Source organism: Bombina bombina, chromosome 2 (genome assembly GCF_027579735.1).
Source record: "Bombina bombina isolate aBomBom1 chromosome 2, aBomBom1.pri, whole genome shotgun sequence".
In the NCBI taxonomy this organism is placed as follows: Eukaryota; Metazoa; Chordata; class Amphibia; order Anura; family Bombinatoridae; genus Bombina; species Bombina bombina.
In genome coordinates, this window is record NC_069500.1 from 903,359,175 (window position 1) to 903,382,733 (window position 23,559).

General features: G+C 42.2%; 1 protein-coding gene across 1 annotated transcript in view; it reads right to left on the minus strand.

The window, feature by feature from the left end:
- Positions 1–23,559, minus strand: part of GTF2E2 (general transcription factor IIE subunit 2) — a 232,584-nt gene that overhangs the window by 158,294 nt on the left and 50,731 nt on the right. The window contains exons 3-5 of the mRNA XM_053703281.1: positions 20,188–20,279; positions 15,410–15,517; positions 652–834 (exon numbers count right to left, since the gene is read on the minus strand). Of these exons, the coding sequence (XP_053559256.1) occupies positions 652–834; positions 15,410–15,517; positions 20,188–20,279 (383 nt within the window). The remainder of the gene's footprint in view (positions 1–651; positions 835–15,409; positions 15,518–20,187; positions 20,280–23,559) is intronic.

Here is a 23,559-nt window from a genome sequence, read left to right on the forward strand (position 1 = left end):
CCTGTGCTCCGCCGCCCACTTCAAAAGTACATTTTTCTGTGAGCTAACTGTTTGAATTGTTGTCCAATTGGAGAATAATTGAGACTGTTAGCTCACAGAAAAATTGACTTTTGAAGTGAGTAAGTTATAGCACATCTTCATTACAACGGATGAATTAAACTCCATCTAAAATATCATTAACATTCTGGAGTTTTAAAAAGGTGAGAGTTTACCATCACTTTAAGTCCATAACAAAGAAAGTTAGATGAACATACTTTGGAGGGTGTGTCCCTAGACTGCAAAACAATGCATATTTAAAAGGGATACTAAACCCAATTTTTTTATTTCATGATTCAGATAGAGCATGCAATTTTAAGCAATTTTCTAATTTACTCCTATAATCAATTTTTCTTCGTTGTCTTTCTATCTTAATTTGAAAAGCAGAAATCTAAGCTTAGGATTCGGCCCATTTTTAGTTCAGCACCTGGGCAGCGTTTGCCAATTGGTGGCTAATTGCAGGACTTGTGACTCTTCTTGGCGCACTGACTGCACAAAGAGAATACCCATTTTGACCATGTCTTAATAATCCCAGACAATAATATAAATGCATAATGGATTCTCTTTAATATTTAAACGTGACTTTGTATAGTATATTCAGTTATCAAAAAATACCTTTATGGCTTTCTGTGCATTGGGAAGACCTTCCTCTATGTCTTCCAGTAAGATACCACCCAAACCTCTTTGATCATGCTTGTCTAGTAGCCTTAGAAGGGCCTTCTTATCTTTTAAGTTGTACTTAGGCTTAAAAGAATACTTTCCATCAGTGATCTCAATTTTGGGATTGTTCACCAGAGCCTAAAAAAAATAAAATAAAATTAGTTAAAGGATTACTTTCTGTTATACTTTTTAAGCTAAACAACTAACATATTAAAGTTAATAAACATTAATTAAAACCTACTGACCTATATTTTCTCCAAAACAAGTTTCATAACGTTCTAAAAGTTATATCTTTTATTCGCCGATGATGTCACATTATCCTGCCCACTATTTTCAGCACTGCATGTTCAAAATACTTAAACCAATAACTTGAAACCTAGGTATTGTAAACGGATTGGTACAAAGCAAAGGATACCCACGGAGTGGGTTTGGAAAACAATTAAATTTGCAGACAAGATTTCTGATATACGGTAGAGATATGTTAATGAAATGCTATTAATAAAAAGCGTATTTGGGGTAGTTAGTTAGTAACAGGCATAGAAAATACTTACTTACAGTGGCCCTTTAACTATAGGTTATGCAGACAGACTTAAAGACAAAGTAGCAGGTTCTATGCATTGATAAAGTGGATCAATCAATTGTTGTATCCCATCCAAAGAAGAAATACATTATATTTCTAAAAGCAGGTGTCCAGTTTAAGCCCTAAGGGATGCTACATGGGCCAGGTCTCCATAGAGGAGTTCTGCTTCAGCAATGTTGAATGAGACACCCCCATCAAAAAGAGAGATTCCTAACTCAAAACCTAGCATATTTGTAACCTCTGAGAAATAGAATTTGACAACAAATACACCATATTTACAACCTTTACAATTTTGCCCAAATTTTTTCTTATATGATTCAGATAGAGCATGGCATTTTAAATCAACTTTCTAATTTCCTTCTATTATCAAATTAGCTTCATTCGCTTGGTATCCTTTGTTGAAAAGCATACCTAGGTAGGTTCCGGAGCAGCAATGCATTACTGGGAGCTAGCTGCTGATTGGGTGAGCCAATAACAAGTGGCATACATCTGCTGCCACCAATGGGTTCTGCTAGCTCTCAGTAGTGCATAGCTGTTCTTTAAAACAAAGGATACTAAAAGGCAAATGTGATAATAGAAGTTGTTAAAAACTATATGATCAGAATCACAAAATAAATAAATGGGGTTTCATATCCCTAAAAAACAAATTATGCTTACCTTATAATTTCCTTTTCTTCTGATGGAAAGAGTCCACAGCTGCATTCATTACTTTTGGGAATTAGACCCTGGCCACCAGGAGGAGGCGAAGACACCCCAGCCAAAGGCTTAAATACTCCTCCCACTCCCCTCATCTCCCAGTCATTCTGCCGAGGAACAAGGAACAGTAGAAGAAATATCAGGGTAAAAAGGTGCCAGAAAAATATATGGACGCCCCACATAAAACACGGATGGGGAGCTGTGGATTCTTTCCATCAGAATAAAAGGAAATTATCAGGTAAGCATAATTTATGTTTTTCTTCTTAAATGGAAAGAGTCCACAGCTGCATTCATTGCTTTTGGGAAAACAATACCCAAGCTATAGAGGACACTGAATGCCAAGACGGGAGGGTACACAATAGGCGGCCCATACTGAGGGCACCAGGCCTGAACCTCAACCGAATAAAAAAATCCCGCTTCATCCGAAGCCGAGAAAACTCTTTATAAAGGAAAAGCCCCATGACACTGACTCGCAGCTAGTCCAGAGCCAAACGAGAGACCACAAAACGGACTAGACTGAGCCAACAGTCTACCAAGAGACACCGTCGCCCAACAGACGGTCCCCCACCACACCCCCCCCACAAATGAAGGGGATACCAGTCAAACCCCCAAGGGGACAAGGAAAAGGGGAACAGAGGAAACCAAAAGGTCACTAACACAAAAAAGAACACCTCTAAGAGTGGGCCCAGCTCACAGAGAGCCAAACGGACCCAAACAGGGAAGGAGTCCACGCCTATACCAAGCGAAACCCGGGATAAGACCGGGCACAGAGACAGAACAGACGCCTCTCCAACATACCAAAGTATTCGACCATGAAAGCGTGTAACAGACCCAGGCGAAAACCCCAAGTTTAAGAACACAGAGTCCATAACAGGACGACACAGAGGGAGCTTGCAAGGAAGAAGAAGCAGTCATCAAGAAACAGACCCCACAAAAGAGCCTCTCGACAGAGGGCATGCTCCAGGCAACCTAAGCCGCCGAACCTACTCACAGGTCCCTAAAAAGAGGAACACAAAGTCTCCATCAAGGCCCCCCCAAGAAGGAGAGTATACCCTCAGAACCCGAAGAAAGAATAAACCCTCTCCTGTAAAAGGAGCAAGGAGAAAGGAAAATCCATCTCCTAGCAGACTGAGCGATGAGGATAGACTCAACAAGCTCACACATCCAAAGGAGACTGCGACCCTTAGACCGCTCGGACATTCTGACCTGCAGACCCACAACCAGCTGGACCAACCCAGCCACAGGGATCCATTACAGGGGAACAAAGAATCCCGAAACTGGTACAGGAACAAGCGTAAAGATGGTACAGCCACCCCCCACAGAGTACAAGTAGAACCCGACTCTTGAAACAGACAAGGCCATAGACCTAAGGATCTATCAAAACAAGGCCCCACAGTCTGACTTGGAGCCAACAAGACCCCAGGTGGAACCCATTCCACCCTACACTTCCCGACTAGGAGAAGTCCCAAAAAGGACTCCATCTCTATAGGAAGGAGAATATCCCCTAAAGAAAAAGGGAAGAGGCTGGAAGGGCAACAACTGTCCTCAAGGCCCGAAGCCACCGGCTAATTGGGAAGAAAAATCCCAAACACAAATGTCCTAGAAAAAGGACCTCCGCCCCTACAAGTAGCTTGTCCAACAGAGGCACAGCCAACCCATTCGCCTGGAGGGCAGGGAATACACGGGTACACTGGCAAACTGACCAGGGGAATGCAACCCTAAGGCGCACCAGAAATTGGAAATCCAACGCCAGCAGCTGGGTATGAACCCACAACCCTTGAGGTGCAAGCCACGCAGCTAACCCCTAGATGACATGGGTCACTCTGTTGTAAAGAGTAAGAAATACTCCTAAAACCAGGCCAAACCTGACCTGGTTAGGTAGACGGAGCAAGGACATAGCCGAAGTTCCCGCTACCGTGGAACACCCCGACCAACCCTGAGATTCAAGATTCCAAGACTGGGTCAGGAAGAAGGCCAAGCGAAGCCTCAGAAGGTGGAAGTCTCAGGGAGAAAAACCCGGTCTCGGTGCCTAATAGTTCAGGAAACCTTACCCAGGAACTAAACATCCCAACTGGCTAAAAAGCCAGAAAAGGGAAATGGACACATATCCAGAGAATCCGGATAGCGAGGGGAACTCGAAAGTCCAGACCAAAGGAAGGAACCACCCCTAGCCAAAGTCCAAGGAGCAGAGCTAGAAGTCGTATGAAGGGACTTCTCAAAGTCTCAGGACAACAGAAGGGATACCTTGAGGTCCACAAAACCCTACTAGCAGGGCTAGTCTCCCCATCACCTCCACATAGGCAGAGGACACAGGGAAGAGAAAGGCGCTAATCCTTCGCATCTCCGGGGAACCCCGAGCTAAACAAAGTTCCCACAGGGATCAACCATCATCCGCGATACCGATCCCTAAAAGGAGATCTAACTCACCCGGAGACATGCAAGGAGACCCAAAGGCCTCATAACTTAGTCAGACCATCACGTCCAGGAGTAAAGGCTGTATCTAGATACGCTAGAAACGGCTTACACATACACCTAAAAGGTGCAGAGAGCTGCAATAGGCTTCAAAATGCAAAACCTTCCGCATGCTGGACAGCTATCCATACAAGCTGTAGGATCAAGTCCCAACAGGACCATCCATAGACCTAAAACTGAAGGCCAAATCACTCAAACAGCAGTGATGGGGCCTAAGCCCACCAACCCTCCCCCACATGGTTCTGATGAAATCAGATTTTAGATAGAGTGACGAAGCGGAACACTCCCCCGCCCAGTCATCTATGACTGGAGGCTATAAGGAATGAGACAATCCTTCCCGCCACACGAACCCACCGGTTCTTCTCGAATGCTTAGTGGAACATGAAAAACAATGATAACCTGAGCACTCAGCGCTTCTACCGAACCAGCTCAGCAGAACAGCGACACGCGTCTGAACAGCCGCAAGACCGAACAAACCCAACAGGACTAGCCTGTACCAGGGGTTCTAACCAGCAAGCTGCATAAACTTTCCCTCATAGGGGAAAACGAAACAGACATTTTTAAACATAGGACTAACATGACCAAACAACTTCCGCAGAAGTAACAAAGAGTATCAATCCCAGATGGTTCCCGAAGGAAACAAATAAAAGACAGCCATTGGATACAAAATAAAATATAAGGCAACCCGAAGGTTAACGCCCAAAAAAAGACACGGGCCTACCCGTAGGACCAGCCAAACGGAGTCCCATCTTACAAAAACTGGGAAAGAACTCAAAATAAACACAATAGGAGATTACCTCATCCCCATATGTCTAACGAGTTGTACCATTCGGACCATCAGACTGAAAATTCCCATATCTATGAACTAAAGGGTCGTTCAGTGACTCAAACAGATGTCTGAGCAATACGCGAAGGCACGCAATCCGGTACCAAAAAGCACAACACTCCGGAACAGAACCCTCAGGATACTGTGGAGGCCCACCCCAAGGTGGAATACCTGGGACAATAGGGCACGAGCACATTCTCAAAGAAACGTCTGGACTATGCAGACGAGCAAGAATCAACATTGTCTGAAGGAAAAAACGTGCTGCAAGCTCCGGGGGGAACACACCACCCCGCTTGGAAGAACTATAAACTGGGTTACCTGCATGTAGAGGAAGAATCGGTAGGAAACCCGCTCCCTGGGAAACAGGACCCCCAGAAGCGGACGGCTCAGCAAGTCTCTGATTCCCCGAGCCCCAGGAACCGGGTGCTCTCATATGGCATATGGAACAAGACTGATTGACCAGAGTCAACAAGGCTAAACCAGATTCGTCACCGGACACAGAATCTGAATAAGATATTATAATCATCTCGGTGTCAGAGTCCTCTGTAACTGAATTTTAAATGAGCATAGTCTTAGCATCAGAATCCCCCATAACTATAAGAGGATATGTCAATATGGACTATAAACAGTACAAAACAAAAACGGCACCTGACACCACCAATAGCAGGGGCACTCACCACCTCCTATGACCAGACCCCTGCGGACTAGAATATCTTAGTCACCACACGGTCGGGAATGCGGAAATGGGAAACAGAGCGTAACCACGCCCGGACACAGGGTGAACTGTACAGTCCAAAAAGCGTGCCCAGCCAAAAGGCTGCGTCACTTCCAAAGGCCTCAAAGTTTCAAACCACAAAGCCCATAAACCTCACACATAAGCAGCTTGAATCACATAAACATGATTATAAACCCCCCTGTCCAATAACCCCCCTCAGGAGATATTAACCCTCGATTCCAAGATCTAACAGAGACTCACTGAGACCCTTATGTTATAAGTTAAAGGACCAGTGAACACAATAGATTTGCATAATCAACAAATGCAAGATAACAAGACAAGAGGATTTACTCTGAATTTCAAATGAGTAGTAGATTCTTTTCTAACACATTTCAAAGTTATGTATATTTCCACTCCCCATGTACCATGTTATAGCAATCAGCCAATCACAAATGCATATACGTATAGTCTTAGTTCTTGCACATGCTCAGTAGGAGCTGGTGACTCAAAACAGTGTAAATATAAAAGACTGTGCACATTTTTTTTAATGGAAGTAAATTGGAAAGTTGTTTAAAATTACATGCTGTATCTAAATCATGAAAATGTAATAAAACCTGAGTGTCCCTTTAAACCCGCGAGGAGCTTTAGCCTCACGGGAAACATCACGTTACAGTACATTGAATAAAATAAAATGAAACAATCTTACCGGAATCAACGCCGTGGAACAGGAACACGGCCTTTCAAGTGTGATGAATAGTAGCATCGCCTCCGTCATGGACTTGAGAGAAGAAAGCAGGCAGCGAAGCGAAGTTCGACAACGCTGATTGCTTGAGGAGCTGTTAATATGAATCGGGATGGTTTCACAGAAAGAAACTTCCTGCATCTCCGGACTCTAACTCTCATCCAAGCCCTCACTGAGAGACTGACAGGACTACTTAAAACTTGTGTCCCATGTCGAAGAGTACTACCCTCCATAAGAGACAAAAAACAAAAATTAAAATTCGGACACGTCTCTGCCAACCTCCTGGGACGAAAGGAAAAGAATGACTGGGGGATGAGAGGAGTGGGAGGAGTATTAAAGCCTTTGGCTGGGGTGTCTGACTCCTCCTGGTGGCCAGGTTCTTATTCCAAAAAGTAATGAATGCAGCTGTGGACTCTTTCCATTTAAGAAGAAAAAGAAACTTACACATTGGTTCAAGTATCTTCAGTTTCAACATACTTTCTCCACTTACCCAGATAAAAATAATCTTATCAGACAAAAACTCCCTTTTGAAAAGCTTTGCTCAGGGAATACTCCAGTTAAAAGGGACAGTAATACACCAAATTTCAAAATAATATGCATAGATGCTGATCTAAAAATCCAGTATAAAACCATAAAAAAAAAAAAACTTATTTAGAAGCTCCTAGTTTAGAACTGTTGAAAAGGTTAGCTGGAACACCCACTGCAAGCAGACACTCCCCCTTCCTCCCTCTGCATATGAAAAGACTATTTAAAAATAAGCAAAACTATAGATTTAAAAAAAAAAAGTTGTATAGGCTATATAAATGGATCATCTACAAAACATTTATGCAAAGAAAAATCTATTGTATAACGTCCCTTTAAAAGCAACCAATCATTAATTTATAAATTAAGGGGAACTCCTTTCCGTACTCATTTGCCCTCATATACCAAATCTTGGGAGCGTGACCTGTTGAAATTCTATTTTCCAGCGCAGGGATAAAGCTTCCATTTCTGTGTCAATCCTGCAAACGAATTAGAAGGTTGACATCCCATAGGATTGAGAATATTTCCCACTGCTATCAATAGCGGTTGTATAAAGGTGCCCCTTTTCCCACAGTTTCTCCAAGTATGGTGGTATTGTCTACTACGGATATCTTCCTGGTCTCAAGTAATAGTTTCTTATTTTATATCACCCTTAATCCTTCCATAGCTCTCCTTTATAAGCCCATCCCTAAAACTTCTTAAATATTAAAACTGCGCAATATTATTCTTATTCTTCTAAATAGTGTTAAACAAATAACACTTAGATATTGGAAACAATGCTCAATACCAGCACAATGCCAGTAATGGCAACTACAATTGCGCTCCAATATTTGCACTAGAAAAACTACACTATCAGTTACTGAATCAACTAGATCTCTATTATGCAAACAATGATTTATTGCAGATTCAGGTGTAACGACCAAATGAGTAATTTTCCCACAACCCTATTCTAATACCTTTCTGTACTGTGCTTACTCAGGGTGTCCCTCTATTACTAAGAGATGTCATTTTTTTTTTATTTATTTGTTTGTTGTTATGTGTTCTTTTTAGTCCTTCTCCAATGTCACATTAATGTACTTTTGTTAAACATGATTTAAGATCTCACGGATATCATCCGTGTACAATCCACGATTAATATAACCGAGTTATAGAATCAAAGTTGAAGGGACATGAAACCCAAACAGGCTTGCGCAACCTATTCATCCCATGCTCCACTTGCAAGATTCTTTCCTACCATGCTTGCAGAGGGTGTAGATGTGCAAGTGCTGGACCAGAATGGACACACCTAAGCTGATCACTACTGTCTACCTATTCCTTCAGGAAACAGCTTTAAAACCACAGAACCCTAAAGAAATTATGGTCCCCAAGGTTCTATGAGTCACACTACAATCCTGATCAGTACACTTCCTTTTGTGTGTACAGCATACTACTCTTACACCACTATGCCCAAGTATGTGGGACTAGCTCATCAGCAGAAACCCTGTTCACCCACATTCCTACTGTGGCTACTCACTCCCTTGCATGTAAATTCAAATGGGTGCAAATAAAATATTTGATGGACATAAACAGAATTTATATTAAATTGATTTTTTTCGGGATATTGAGAGTTCATAGGTGTCCATAACATGTGGGATATATTTCCAGCCAAGAACCCTCACATGAGATTTAATAACCCACTCAGTTTATGTATAGCCGAGTGGAGGAGAGAGTCAGAAAAGATAGGAAAGACAGAAAGCAGGGTTAAGAGGTGAAAATAAAAACCGTCGCCCATATAGAAAAACCAGGACAGGTCCATTTGACACTCATCATCCTGAAATAAAGCAATTTATCAGCAAGTATAAATTTTGTTTTCTTTCGTAAGAGGACGACAGCCCAAAGGTGACCATAACATGTGGGATATAATACCTAAACTGAGAATCCATGTTAAGGACGGGTGGGACAAAAAAAATGGCAATTTCTATTTGCTGGACACTGCGGCCTGAAGGACTTTTCTGTCAAAAGCAGCTTCGGAGGAAGAATAAATATCAAAATGATAACATTTAGAAAAATGTATGAAGGAAAGGCCAGGTTGTTGCCTTGCAAATCTGTTCCAAGGCGTCTTTCTTGAAGGCCCAGGACGTAGATACAGATAGAATAAGCAGTTACTCTTCTTTTCCCTCAACCAAGTAAGCCTTATGCATAGCCTGCTTGAGCCATGCTGCCAAGGCCACCACTGTAGCTATTTGACCCATTCTGGGACCAAAAAAGCTTACAAATAAACTAAAAGTTGGTCAAACATCTTAATTAAAATTTTAAGTGTCTGACTATCCAAATTGTGAGGCAGGTGATCCTTAGAGTTGGTAGGTTTTTGGCACAGAGAGGGAACAACAATTTCCTGATTAATATTCTCTGAAGACACCACCTTCAGAAGAAAATCATTTAGTCTGAAGAACCACACTATTCTGATGAAAACCCAAAAGGGGGGAATTCACAAGACAGAGCTGACAATTCAGAAACCTGTCTAGCAGAAGAAATGGCTAGAAGGAAGCAAACTTTCCAAGGCAATTTAAGGACCAGAGTATGCATAGGTTCAAGGGGGGGGGGGGAATCATGGCAACTTAGCCAACTGCTTGTGAAACAAAACAGATCATGCTGAAATCTGACCCTTTAAAGAGCTAGCCAATAAACCCTTATCCAGTCCACCCTGAAGGAACTGAAGAATTCTGGGGATTCTAAAAGATTTCTAAGAGAAACCTCTAGAAGTACACCAAAGAAAGTAAGCTTTCCATATTTAAATTATTAATTATTTGCATGAAGGGCTTTCTGGCTTGAAGCAAAGTAGAGATAACAGAATCTGAGAAACCTCCATTCTTGAGATCTAGGCTTTCAACCTCCATGCCGTCAAATTCAGTGATTTGAGATCAGATGATACTAAAAGGTCCTTGAGACAGAAGATCCTTCCTTAAGGGTAGAGTCCATGGGGAAAGAGATGACATATGAATTAGATCCGCATACCAAGTTCTGCGGGCCACACAGGAGCTATGAGTATTACTGATGCTGATTTCTGTTTGATTCTTGCAATGAGTCTTGGAAGAAAAACAACAAACAAGTTGGAGGTTTGTGGATCAGTTTGGATGCCATTAATCTATTTCCTGAAGGCTCCACCTCAGAATCAACTGATCGAACACGATCTGATGAAGGGACCATTCTCCTGCATGGACGGACTGACGACTTAGGTAGTCTGCCTCACAAATGTTCACTACGGGAATGTGAATAGCCAATAGGGTGCAGAGGTTTTCATCTGCCCAAGACAGAATGTGAGATATCTTTAACATAACTAAGGTCCCTCCCTGATGGTTAAATGGAACTGAATTAATTTTTCTTGTTTGAGAAGGGGCCAAGACTGAAGGGTCTGAAGAATAGCACAAAGCTCTAGGATGCAGATTGGTAACCTTGCCTCCAGAGGAAACAAATACTTCCTGTGTCCTCCGGGTACCCTAAACAGCGCCCAAACCCATCAAACTTGTGTCCGTAGTGACCACTGTCCAAGTAGGCTGAAGAAAGAACAATTCAAGGGTAAAACAGGGACTTACCCTCCACCATGAGAGATAGTCTGACTAAAGAACTTAAACAGATCTGCTGGACCAGTTGAAAACAATATTTTGACCACTGTTGGAGCATGGACATTGCAGAGGATGAAGATGAAAGCGAGAAAAAGGTACAGCTTCTGATGCTGCCACCATGAGGCCCGCAACTTCCATACACTGAGTTACAGATAGAGAATGAGCCATTTGTAGGGAATGGCACGCATTCTGAAGTTTGCTTCTGCTTGCATTTGTGAGAAACAAATGCATTCAAACAGAGTATATTATCACTCCCAGGAAAACCACTCTTGTGGCTGGAGATAAGCTTTTGGCCACATTGATTCTCCAGCCATGTTCCTGAAGGGAAAATACCATTCTTTGGGTATGAGCAACAGCTAGAGAAAGAGAAATAGCGTCTAAATAAAGAGGAATGGAGATTCTCTGAGATGATTACTGCTAAGAGAGCCCCCAATACTTTTGTGAAGATACAAGGGGCTGTGGCCAAACCAAAGTGGAGGTCCACAAATGTATAATGTTTGTTGAGAAACGCAAATCTTAGAAACTAGAAATGGTCCCTGTGAATTGGGATGTGCAGATATGCATCCTTTAAATCTATTGTTGGTCTCTCTCTGACTTTTGGTTGGAAGAGGACTTCTGATCTCTAGAGGAGCTAAAGTAACAAAAACAATTTCCTTGTCTGTAGAAATGCTCATTTTCCTCTAGTTAAAAAGAGGGCAGTAAAGAGAACAGTTTTAATATTTCTGTATTTCCTTTTCCTCCAGTAACAGTCTTGATAATAGAATCCAATTTGGATTCAAAAAAGCATTTTCCCTTCTAAAGGAACCGTCAGCAGTCTGGCTATCTGTGTAAATGATACTCCCTATTAATTCTCTCTCATAAATCTAAGCTCCCAATTTAAAATCCATAAGCAAGTAGCTGGAACAACCTCTATTCTCAACGATCTCTTACGAGGCTAAGAATAAAACTAGAGAGAGAGAGAGAGAGAGAGAGAGAGAGAGAGAGAGAGAGAAAGAAACAGGAGGAATTTTTAAATGGACAGGAAACCACAAAAATTTACTTCATTATCTTGTTATTCTTTGCTGAAGGAACAGCATTGCACTACACCAATCAGCAACTAGCTCCCATTAGTGTAGGATATGTGCATACTTTTCCAACAAGGGATACTTGGAGAACAAAGCACATTTGAAAATAGAAGTGTCTTAAAATTACATGCTCTATCTGAATCATGCAAGTTTCATTTTGACTATCCTATCCCTTTAATCTCCGATATGAGTATTTATGAATAATATACATTGTATTCCTATGGTTTAAAGAGATACTGTATAATGTGACATGTTATGCTTTTGAACTGCATGCTCCATCTGAGTAGTTGGACAACTTTCCGATGTGCTTCTATTGTCTAGTTTGATAGGAAGTAACTACAATCTCTTGATTGATGTTACGATCAGAGGCAACATTAGGTAGAAAACCTAACTTGGTACGTAAAACAGCCTTATTTACATGGAACACAAGATAAGGGGGATCACATTGCAAAGCGGATAACTTAGAAACTCTGTGAGCAGAAGAAATAGCCAACAAGAATAAAACCTTCCAAGACAAAAGTTTAATGTCAACAGAATGCATAGGAGCCGTTGAAGAACACGAAGAACAAGATTATGGCTCCAAGGAGGAGCAAAAGGTTTAAACACAGGCCTGATTCTAACCAGGGCCTGAATAAAAGACTTAACATAAGAAAGATTAGCTAATCTCTTATGCAACAACACCGAAAGGGCAGAGATCTGACCCTTGATAGAACTGGTTGACAATCCTTTCTCCAGACCATCATGAAGAAACAAAAGGATTCAAGGAACCCTCACCTTGTGCCAAGGGAAACCTTGTTCCTCACACCAGACCAGATAGGTACACCATACCTTATGGTAAATATGATGAGTGACCAGCTTACAAGGCTGGATCAGGGCATCAATGACACCGTCAGAAAAACCTCTTTTAGACAGCACTAGGCGTTCAATCTCCACACAGTCAGCCTCAGAGAATCTAGATTTTCATAAAGGAATGGACCTTCAAGTAGAAGGTTCGCACATAGAGGCAACCTCCGCTGTACTGCGAAGAACGCTGGCAAATAAACACCAGAAAAGGGCCGCAGGGTACAGCTTGTGTCACATTTTTGGACGGGGACTGAGGGAACAGAAGTGTCATCTCATGGAAAGCAGAGTCCTGTGAGGTGGAGGGCTCTGAAGGGTTAATTTTATCAGTTCTTGGAAGACCCCTTCTTGGATATTAATACAGTGCATAAACAGTGAAAACAGAGTAATTACTAACAGGAAGAGTGCCCGACCGTGTGGCGCAATGCTTAAGTCCCGCCCCCTGCAAGAGTATAAGCGTGCAAAGTGGCCGTGCACCACTTTCGCAAAATTTGTTTTTACCCAGAATAAAAGAGCCCTCAAGATGTGACTGAGTATTTTAAGTATCGACCTAAACATAAAGCCCCCATAAAATAAGAGCAGGAACGATGTTGTCCTCAGAGTGATAACGGAGGAGCCTGCACATACCCCAATAAAATAAACGGCCAAAGATTTCACATATCATGTGAATAGTGTTCTAAATAAAACGGATATCCTTAGGAGGAATAAAGTGCCACACTGTGGCCTTGGTAGTAGGCAATATCCTCTATGTCAAAGTAAAATATATTTTAAGGACTTATCCTGCAGGGTATCTGCTGTGGAGCTGACACAGTACTTCCAGGTCTGACAGCTTCTCTTTCCACATCTAAGAGGGACCTAAGGAATATAGGAAAGCAGTGTAAACTTACACTGGTTGCCAGAGGGGGTGTTAGCAGACATTTACTGGCAGGAGGACAGAGAAGCTTCACTGCAACATTCAGTAGCTAATTTTCACCACAACTCTTACTAAGAGGATTACATGGTTGCTCTGTGAACCCCAGTCCTGTATTGTAGGGAAACTACCCATTAAAGGACTAAATTCCAAGAATCTTCCTAGCACCTTCTCGGCCAACCTCCTGTAGTAGACGAAGGCAAAGAATGACTGGGGAACGACTGAGTAGGGGTAGGGATACTTAATAGCTTTGGCTGGGGTGTCTTTGCCTCCTCCTGGTGACCAGGTGTTGAATTCCCAACAGTAATTAATACATTTGTGGACTCTACCTGCCATTCAAAAGAAATTGTATTTGTTTTAAAGGGACAGTCAAGTCCAAAAAAAAAAAAACTTTCATTTTTCAAATAGGGCATGTAATTTTAAACAACTTTCCAATTTACTTTTATCAACAATTTTGCTTTGTTCTCTTGGTATTCTTGTTGAAAGCAAACCTAGGAAGGCACATATGATATTTTAAAAGCCCTTGAAGGCCGCCTCTATTTTATTTACTTTTCACAGCAGGGGAGAGCTAGCTCTTGTAGGCCATATAGATAGCATTGTGATCACGCCCGTGGCTAGTGGCAGACACTGCACTAATTGGCTAAAATGCAAGTCAATAGATAACTAAAAGTCATGTGATTAGGGGCGGTCAGAAGATGCTTAGATACAAGTTAGTCACAGAAGTAAAAAGTGTATTAATATAACAGTGTTGGTTTTGCAAAACTGGGGAATGGGTAATAAAGGGATTATCTATCTTTTTAAACAACATAAATTCTGGTGTTGACTGTCCCTTTAAGTAAACCTAAAATAGAAACCTTTAAATGATTGCCATCTGTACGCAATAAAATAAACAGACAATTAATTGTGACTTGTATGCATCATTAAAGGGATAGTAAACAACAAAAATGTTATTTAAAAAGATAATCTCTTTATTTACCATTCCACTTTAGCATATGTGCCTACCTAGGTTTAGCTTTCAACTAAGAATACCAAGAGAACAAAGCAAATTTGATGATAGATTAAATTAGAAAGTGTTTTAAAATTACATGCTCTTTCTGAATCATGAAAGTTTATTTTGGACTTTGCTATCCCTTTAAAGCTCAGCTATTTATGCATTATTTAAATAAATTTCCCCTGTGGGTCTCAGCTTATAAAAAATCCAAATATGCAAGAAATGAATACTGCACTATAAGTTTAAAAAGGCAAAAATATCTTTATTTAGCTCATTACAGCAATATTCCGGGGCTCCTGCCCCTTCGTCAAGCTGGCACAAGGAGATTGGGAGGAGGACACAATAAGGTAAAAGAAAAACACAACGGATGGATAAAGAGAGAATCAATGAAAGACAAAACCGGTAGAGAAAGACAATAAGGAAGAGTAACAAAAAAGGAGAGAGAGAGACTTACATGGAGGTGAGAAAAGGAACACAAAAGTGCAACAAAACACTACAAATGGGAGGGCAAAGCTTTTGCACATTTCATTTTTAGTGGTTAATGAGGGGTTCAGCAGCTAGATGTGAGAAAAGTTAACAGAGCATTACACAGTTGTTCATGAACTAGAAAAAAACAACAAAAACTTTGGGTTGTGTAAGTGACATTTTGAGAAACGTGTGTGTGTGTATATATATATATATATATATATATATTTATATATATATTCATACATACACACACACATACATATATACAAACTAACATTTCTTTACCTCAGACATAAGCCACTGTTTCTGCTTAATGCCAATATCAAGATGTTGTGTTTCATCCAATATTTCTTCCAGTGACAGTGGGTATGTATCACCTCGCTGGTGTCTTGTCTGTAACAAGAAATTCCACATATTACTTCAAACATAAGACTGTTAGAATGTGGCTCATTATGTTAACATTCTCTGTGCCACAGCTCTCATGTTAGGCAATTACCTACAGGCTGAAATGTTAAAATGATAAATCCACTTAGGAAAAAAAGGAAAATTTAATTGTGCAACATTACTTGTAAAAGGGATTCTAAACCCAAATTTTTTTCTTTCTTTCATGATTTAGATAGAGCATGAAATTTTAAGCAACTATCTAATTCATTCCTATTACCACATTTTCTTTGTTCTCTTGTTATCTTTATTTGAAAAGCAAGAATGTAAAGTTTAGGAGCCCGCCCATTTTAGGTTCAGCACCCTGCATAGTGCTTGCTTATTGGTGGCCACCAATCAGCAAGCACTACCCAGGTGCTGAACCAAAAATGGGCCAGCTCCTAAGCTTTGCATTCCCGCTTTTCAAATAAAGATAGCAAGAGAATGAAGAAAAAAATGATCATAGGAGTAAAATTAGAAAGTTGCTTAAAATTGCATGCTCTATCTGAATAATTATAGAATTTTTTGGGGGGTTTAGTATCCCTTTAATGATTAGTAAAAGCTAATGTGGACAGGCCTGTCAAAGATACATTCACAAAAGTTAGGTTTTGCGCCAAGAATTTACTATTTATATAAATAATATAGCCATTAAGAATACTGTGAAGACAGCCACACATTCCAGACCCATAGAAAATTAAAATATATTTATTTATTTATTTACAAAATCAAACTGAGACTAGAGTAAAATTTTAGTAGCAATGGCTACATAAAATTATCCAGCCCTATTTTACACCACGGGCACATAACTGTCAAAAAAATAATGATTTGATAGTGCCTAGGGTCTTACTAGCGCCACCACAAGCCTAAGGTTATACAAATGTCATGGAAACCCAAAAGATTATGCACATATTTACAGTACACAAAAAGAATAAATAAATATGAACACAATTTACAACAGAAAGTTTACATAATAAATTAGAAAATAAAAAAACATAATTTATGCTTACCTGATAAATTCCTTTCTTCTGTTGTGTGATCAGTCCACGGGTCATCATTACTTCTGGGATATAACTCCTCCCCAACAGGAAATGCAAGAGGATTCACCCAGCAGAGCTGCATATAGCTCCTCCCCTCTACGTCAGTCCCAGTCATTCGACCAAGAATCAACGAGAAAGGAGTAACCAAGGGTGAAGTGGTGACTGGAGTATAATTTAAAAGATATCTACCAGCCTTAAAACAGGGCGGGCCGTGGACTGATCACACAACAGAAGAAAGGAATTTATCAGGTAAGCATAAATTATGTTTTCTTCTGTTATGTGTGATCAGTCCACGGGTCATCATTACTTCTGGGATACCAATACCAAAGCAAAAGTACACGGATGACGGGAGGGATAGGCAGGCTCATTATATAGAAGGAACCACTGCCTGAAGAACCTTTCTCCCAAAAATAGCCTCCGAAGAAGCAAAAGTGTCAAATTTGTAAAATTTGGAAAAAGTATGAAGCGAAGACCAAGTTGCAGCCTTGCAAATCTGTTCAACAGAGGCCTCATTCTTAAAGGCCCAAGTGGAAGCCACAGCTCTAGTGGAGTGAGCTGTAATTCTTTCAGGAGGCTGCTGCCCAGCAGTCTCATAGGCTAAACGTATTATGCTACGAAGCCAAAAAGAGAGAGAGGTAGCAGAAGCTTTTTGACCTCTCCTCTGTCCAGAGTAAACGACAAACAAGGAAGAAGTTTGGCGAAAATCTTTAGTTGCCTGCAAGTAGAACTTGAGGGCACGAACTACATCCAGATTGTGTAGAAGACGTTCCTTCTTTGAAGAAGGATTTGGACACAAGGATGGTACAACAATCTCTTGATTGATGTTCCTGTTAGTGACTACCTTAGGTAAGAACCCAGGTTTAGTACGCAGAACTACCTTGTCTGAGTGAAAAATCAGATAAGGGGAATCACAATGTAAGGCTGATAACTCAGAGACTCTTCGAGCCGAGGAAATAGCCATTAAAAACAGAACTTTCCAAGATAACATTCTTATATCAATGGAATGAAGGGGTTCAAACGGAACACCCTGTAAAACGTTAAGAACTAAGTTTAAACTCCATGGTGGAGCAACAGCTTTAAATACAGGCTTGATCCTAGCTAAAGCCTGACAAAAGGACTGGACGTCTGGATTTTCTGACAGACGTCTGTGTAACAAGATGGACAGAGCTGAAATCTGTCCCTTTAATGAACTAGCTGATAACCCCTTTTCTAAACCTTCTTGTAGAAAGGACAATATCCTAGCGATCCTAACCTTACTCCAGGAGTAACCTTTGGATTCGCACCAGTATAGGTATTTCCGCCATATTTTATGGTAAATCCTTCTGGTAACAGGCTTCCTAGCCTGAATCAGGGTATCAATAACCGACTCAGAAAAACCACGTTTTGATAAAATCAAGCGTTCAATTTCCAAGCAGTCAGCTTCAGAGAAGTTAGATTTTGGTGTTTGAATGGACCCTGTATCAGAAGGTCCTGTCTTAGAGGTAGAGACCAAGGCGGACAGGATGACATGTCCACCAGATCTGCATACCAAGTGCTGCGTGGCCATGCAGGTGCTATTAGAATTACTGATGCTCTCTCCTGTTTGATTTTGGCAATCAATCGAGGAAGCAGCGGGAAGGGTGGAAACACATAAGCCATCCTGAAGTTCCAAGGTGCTGTCAAAGCATCTATCAGAACTGCTCCCGGATCCCTGGATCTGGACCCGTAGCGATGAAGTTTGGCGTTCTGGCGAGACGCCATGAGATCTATCTCTGGTTTGCCCCAACGTCGAAGTATTTGGGCAAAGATCTCCGGATGAAGTTCCCACTCCCCCGGATGAAAAGTCTGGCGACTCAAGAAATCCGCCTCCCAGTTCTCCACTCCCGGGATGTGGATTGCTGACAGGTGGCAAGAGTGAGACTCTGCCCAGCGAATTATCTTTGATACTTCCATCATTGCTAGGGAGCTTCTTGTCCCTCCCTGATGGTTGATGTAAGCTACAGTCGTGATGTTGTCCGACTGAAACCTGATGAACCCCCGAGTTGTTAACTGGGGCCAAGCCAGAAGGGCATTGAGAACTGCTCTCAATTCCAGAATGTTTATTGGAAGGAGACTCTCCTCCTGATTCCATAGTCCCTGAGCCTTCAGAGAATTCCAGACAGCGCCCCAACCTAGTAGGCTGGCGTCTGTTGTTACAATTGTCCAGTCTGGCCTGCTGAATGGCATCCCCCTGGACAGGTGTGGCCGATGAAGCCACCATAGAAGAGAATTTCTGGTCTCTTGATTCAGATTCAGAGTAGGGGACAAATCTGAGTAATCCCCATTCCACTGACTTAGCATGCATAATTGCAGCGGTCTGAGGTGTAGACGTGCAAAAGGTACTATGTCCATTGCCGCTACCATTAAGCCGATCACCTCCATGCATTGAGCTACTGACGGGTGTTGAATGGAATGAAGGACGCGGCATGCATTTTGAAGCTTTGTTAACCTGTCTTCTGTCAGGTAAATCTTCATTTCTACAGAATCTATAAGAGTCCCCAAGAATGGAACTCTTGTGAGAGGAAAAAGAGAACTCTTCTTTTCGTTCACCTTCCATCCATGCGACCTTAGAAATGCCAGAACTAACTCTGTATGAGACTTGGCAGTTTGAAAGCTTGAAGCTTGTATTAGAATGTCGTCTAGGTACGGAGCTACCGAAATCCCTCGCGGTCTTAGTACCGCTAGAAGGGCACCCAGAACCTTTGTGAAGATTCTTGGAGCCGTAGCCAGTCCGAATGGAAGAGCTACAAACTGGTAGTGCCTGTCTAAGAAGGCAAACCTTAGGTACCGGTGATGATCCTTGTGGATCGGTATGTGAAGGTAAGCATCCTTTAAATCCACTGTGGTCATGTACTGACCCTCTTGGATCATGGGTAAGATTGTCCGAATAGTTTCCATTTTGAACGATGGAACTCTTAGGAATTTGTTTAGAATCTTTAAATCTAAGATTGGCCTGAAAGTTCCCTCTTTTTTGGGAACCACAAACAGGTTTGAGTAGAACCCTTGTCCTTGTTCCGACCGTGGAACCGGATGGATCACTCCCATTAATAACAGATCTTGTACGCAGCGTAGAAACGCTTCTTTCTTTATCTGGTTTGTTGACAACCTTGACAGATGAAATCTCCCTCTTGGGGGAGATAATTTGAAGTCTAGAAGGTATCCCTGAGATATGATCTCTAGAGCCCAGGGATCCTGAACATCTCTTGCCCAGGCCTGGGCAAAGAGAGAGAGTCTGCCCCCCACTAGATCCGGTCCCGGATCGGGGGCTCTCGGTTCATGCTGTCTTTGGGGCAGCAGCAGGTTTCCTGGCCTGCTTGCTCTTGTTCCAGGACTGGTTAGGCTTCCAGCCTTGCCTGTAACGAGCAACAGCTCCTTTCGTTGGGTGCAAGAGAATGACAGGGACTGACGTAGAGGGGAGGAGCTATATGCAGCTCTGCTGGGTGAATCCTCTTGCATTTCCTGTTGGGGAGGAGTTATATCCCAGAAGTAATGATGACCCGTGGACTGATCACACATAACAGAAGAAAATGATAATGGAAAAGATAAAATAAAAAATGACAGCAGTAGTCTATAATTAATCTTGAATACCTTCATATAGTTGACTATTTTAGCCAGCACACCAAACTTGTAGGTCGAACTCCCAGAAAGGCTTTTGAGATTAAATGGTCCATTGCTGCCATCTGACAATGTAAAAAGTACAAAATTATCCACTAGAAGTAAACGTTTCTGCACAGTTTTAGCAAGCACTTTGACAACCATAGTTTAAAGGAACACTTTATTCAGATAGAGCATGCAATTTTAAGCAACTTTCTAATTTACTCCTATTATCAATTTTTCTTCATTCTCTTGTTATCTTCATTTAAAAAGCAGGAATGTAAAGTTTACAAGTCGGACCATTTTTGGTTGAAAACCTGGGTTATGCTTGTTTATTGGTTTGCTAAATGTAGCCACCAATAAGCAAGCGCTATCCAGGGTGTTGAAACCAAAATTGGTTGGCTCCTAATCTTTAAATTCCTGCTTTTTAAATAAAGATAGCAAAAGAACGAATAAAAAACAAATTATGCTTACCTGATAATTTAATTTCCATCTGTATGAGGAGAGTCCACGGCTTCATTCCTTACTTGTGGAAATACAGAACCTGGCCACCAGGAGAAGGCAAAGACACCCCAGCCAAAAGCTTAAATACCTCCCCCACTCCCCTCACCCCCAGTCATTCTGCTGAGGGAACAAAGAACAATAGGAGAAATATCAGGGTATAAAAGGTGCCAGAAGAAGAAACAAAATTTTGGTCCGCCCAGCGGAGAAAACGTGTGGGGGCCGTGGACTCCCATACAGATGGAAATGAAATTATCAGGTAAGCATAATTTATGTTTTCCATCTTAATAGGAGGAGAGTCCACAGCTTCATTCCTTACTTGTGGGAAACATATACCCAAGCTCTAGAAGACACTGAATGAAATAAGGAAGGGTAAAAGGAAAGGTGGACCCTATTCTGAGGGCACCACAGCTTGCAAAACCGTTCTCCCAAAAGCTGCTTCAGCCGAAGCAAACACGTAAAATTTGTAAAATTTTGAAAAAAGTATGTAAGGAGGACCAAGTAGCCGCCCTACAAATCTGCTCCAGAGGCCTCATGTTGTTCCAGCAGATCCCTGCGACAAGGTAACCTCCATGTAAGAGATGACGACATCCCCACCAGGTCCACAAACCACATCCTTCAAGGCCACAATGGAGCAATAAGAATAGTCGAAGCTTGCTCCTACTTGATGCGAGCCACTACTCGAGGAAGGAGTGGTAACTGAGGAAAAATGTAAACTAGGTTGAACCCCCAGGGCACTGCTAAGGCATCTATCAGTTCTGCCTGAGGATCCCTGGACCTCGACCCGTATCTGGGTAGCTTGGTATTGAGTCTGGACGCCATAAGATCTATCTCCGGTGTCCCCCATCTGATGCAAATTTCCGCAAACACCTCGGGATGGAGAGACCATTTTCCTTGGTGAAACGATTGCCTGCTGAGAAAGTCTGCTCCCAAGTTATCCACACCCGGAATGTGGATCGCTGACAGTGAGCAGCTGTGGGCCTCCGCCCATTCCATAATCCGAGATAATTCCCTTATGGCTAGGGAGCTCCTCATCCCCCCCGGAATGTTGATGTAGGCCACCAAGGTAATGTTGTCAGATTGGAATCTGATAAACTGGGACGAACCCAGACGAGGCCAAGCCTTCAGGAGCGTTGAAGGTTGCTTAAAGTTCCAAAATGTTGATCGGGAGAAGTGATTCCTCTCGAGTCCACCGACCCTGTGCCTTTCTGGCACCCCAAACAGCTCCCCATCTGGATAGACTTGCGTCCATAGTCGCAATTTCCCAGGATGGTCTCAAGAAGGATGTCCCCTGGGACAGGCGATCTGGACAGAGCCACCAAGAGAGCTATTCTCTCGACCGGTTGTCCAGAGAAATCTGTTGGGAAAGATCCGAGTGATCGCCGTTCCATTGCCTCAGCATGCACAACTGAAGAGGTCCGAGATGGAACCTGGCAAATGGAATGACATCTATGCTGGACACCATGAGGCCAACTACCTCCATACACCTAGCCACAGATGGTCTGAAGGGCAAGACAATTGGAAGTAATCTTGCAACTTCTCTGGTCTGTAAGGAATATCTTCATGGATATGGAGTCTATTATTGTGTCCAGGAATTCCACTCTGGTACTGGGAACCAGAGAACTCTTTCCTAAATTCATCTTCCATCCATGAGATTGAAGAAGAAGTAGCAGAGCACCTAAATGGTCTTCTGCCAGCCGGCAGGACGGAGCCTGGACCAGGATGTCGTCCAAGTATGGTGCTACTGCAATACCTCTGGATCTCGCCACCGCAAGCAGAGCCCCTAGAAGCTTTGTAAAGACTCTTAGGGCAGTAGCCAGACCAAATGGGAGAGCCACAAACTGGAAGTGTTGGTCTAGAAACGGGAATCTTAAGAAATTGAAGTGATCCTTGTGAACTGGCACATGAAGGTAAGCATCCTTCAAATCTATCGTGAACTGTCCCTCTTGAACTAAGGGCAAAATTGACCTTATCGTCTCAATCTTGAACGATGGCACAGACAGAAACTTGTTTAAGCACTTTAGGTCAAGAATCGGGCGAAAAGTACCCTCCTTCTTTGGGACCATAAAAAGGTTTGAGTAAAATCCCAGACCTCTCTCTGCTAGAGGTACTGGCACAATTACTCCTAGGGAGGAGAGATCTCTCATGCACCCTAGAAAAGCATCTTGTTTTTCTTGTCTTGAAGACAGGTTTGATAAGATGCATCTGCCCCTGGGCGGATGAGATTTGAAACCTATCCTGTAACCCTGAGCAATGACCTCCAAAACCCAAGGGTCGTGCACGTCTCATAACCAAGCCTTCACAAAGAGAGATAGTCTGCCCCCAACTTAATCCAGCGATGGATCGGGGGCCGCCCCTTCATGCCTATTTGGTCTCGGTGGGCTTCTTGGATTTATTCCAAGATTGAGATGGTTTCCAAGTTCCCTTGGACTGGTCCGATTTCGTAGAGGGCTGCTGGCGTTGGGATTTATCCGAACGAAAGGGATGAAAATTAGGACCCTGTCCTTTAGGTTTGTTCTTTTTATCCTGCGGTTAAAAGGCACCACAGTGACCGTGGATATGATAGAGTCCAGACCTGGACCGAAAAGAATCTTCCCCTTAAACGGAAGGGAAAGCAATCTGGATTTTGAAGTCATGTCAGCAGACCAAGAATTCAACCATATAGCCCTACGGGCTAGAATAGAAAAGCCAGATGTCTTGGCACTCAATCGAATAATCTGCATATTTGCATCACAAATAAACAAATTAGCCTCAAGGCCTTAATTCTTTCTTGGATTTCATTGAGGGAAGTTTCCATCTCGATCATTTACGACAGAGTCACACCAATAGGTAGAGGCTCCAGCCTCCGCAGCAACCGCCGCTGTA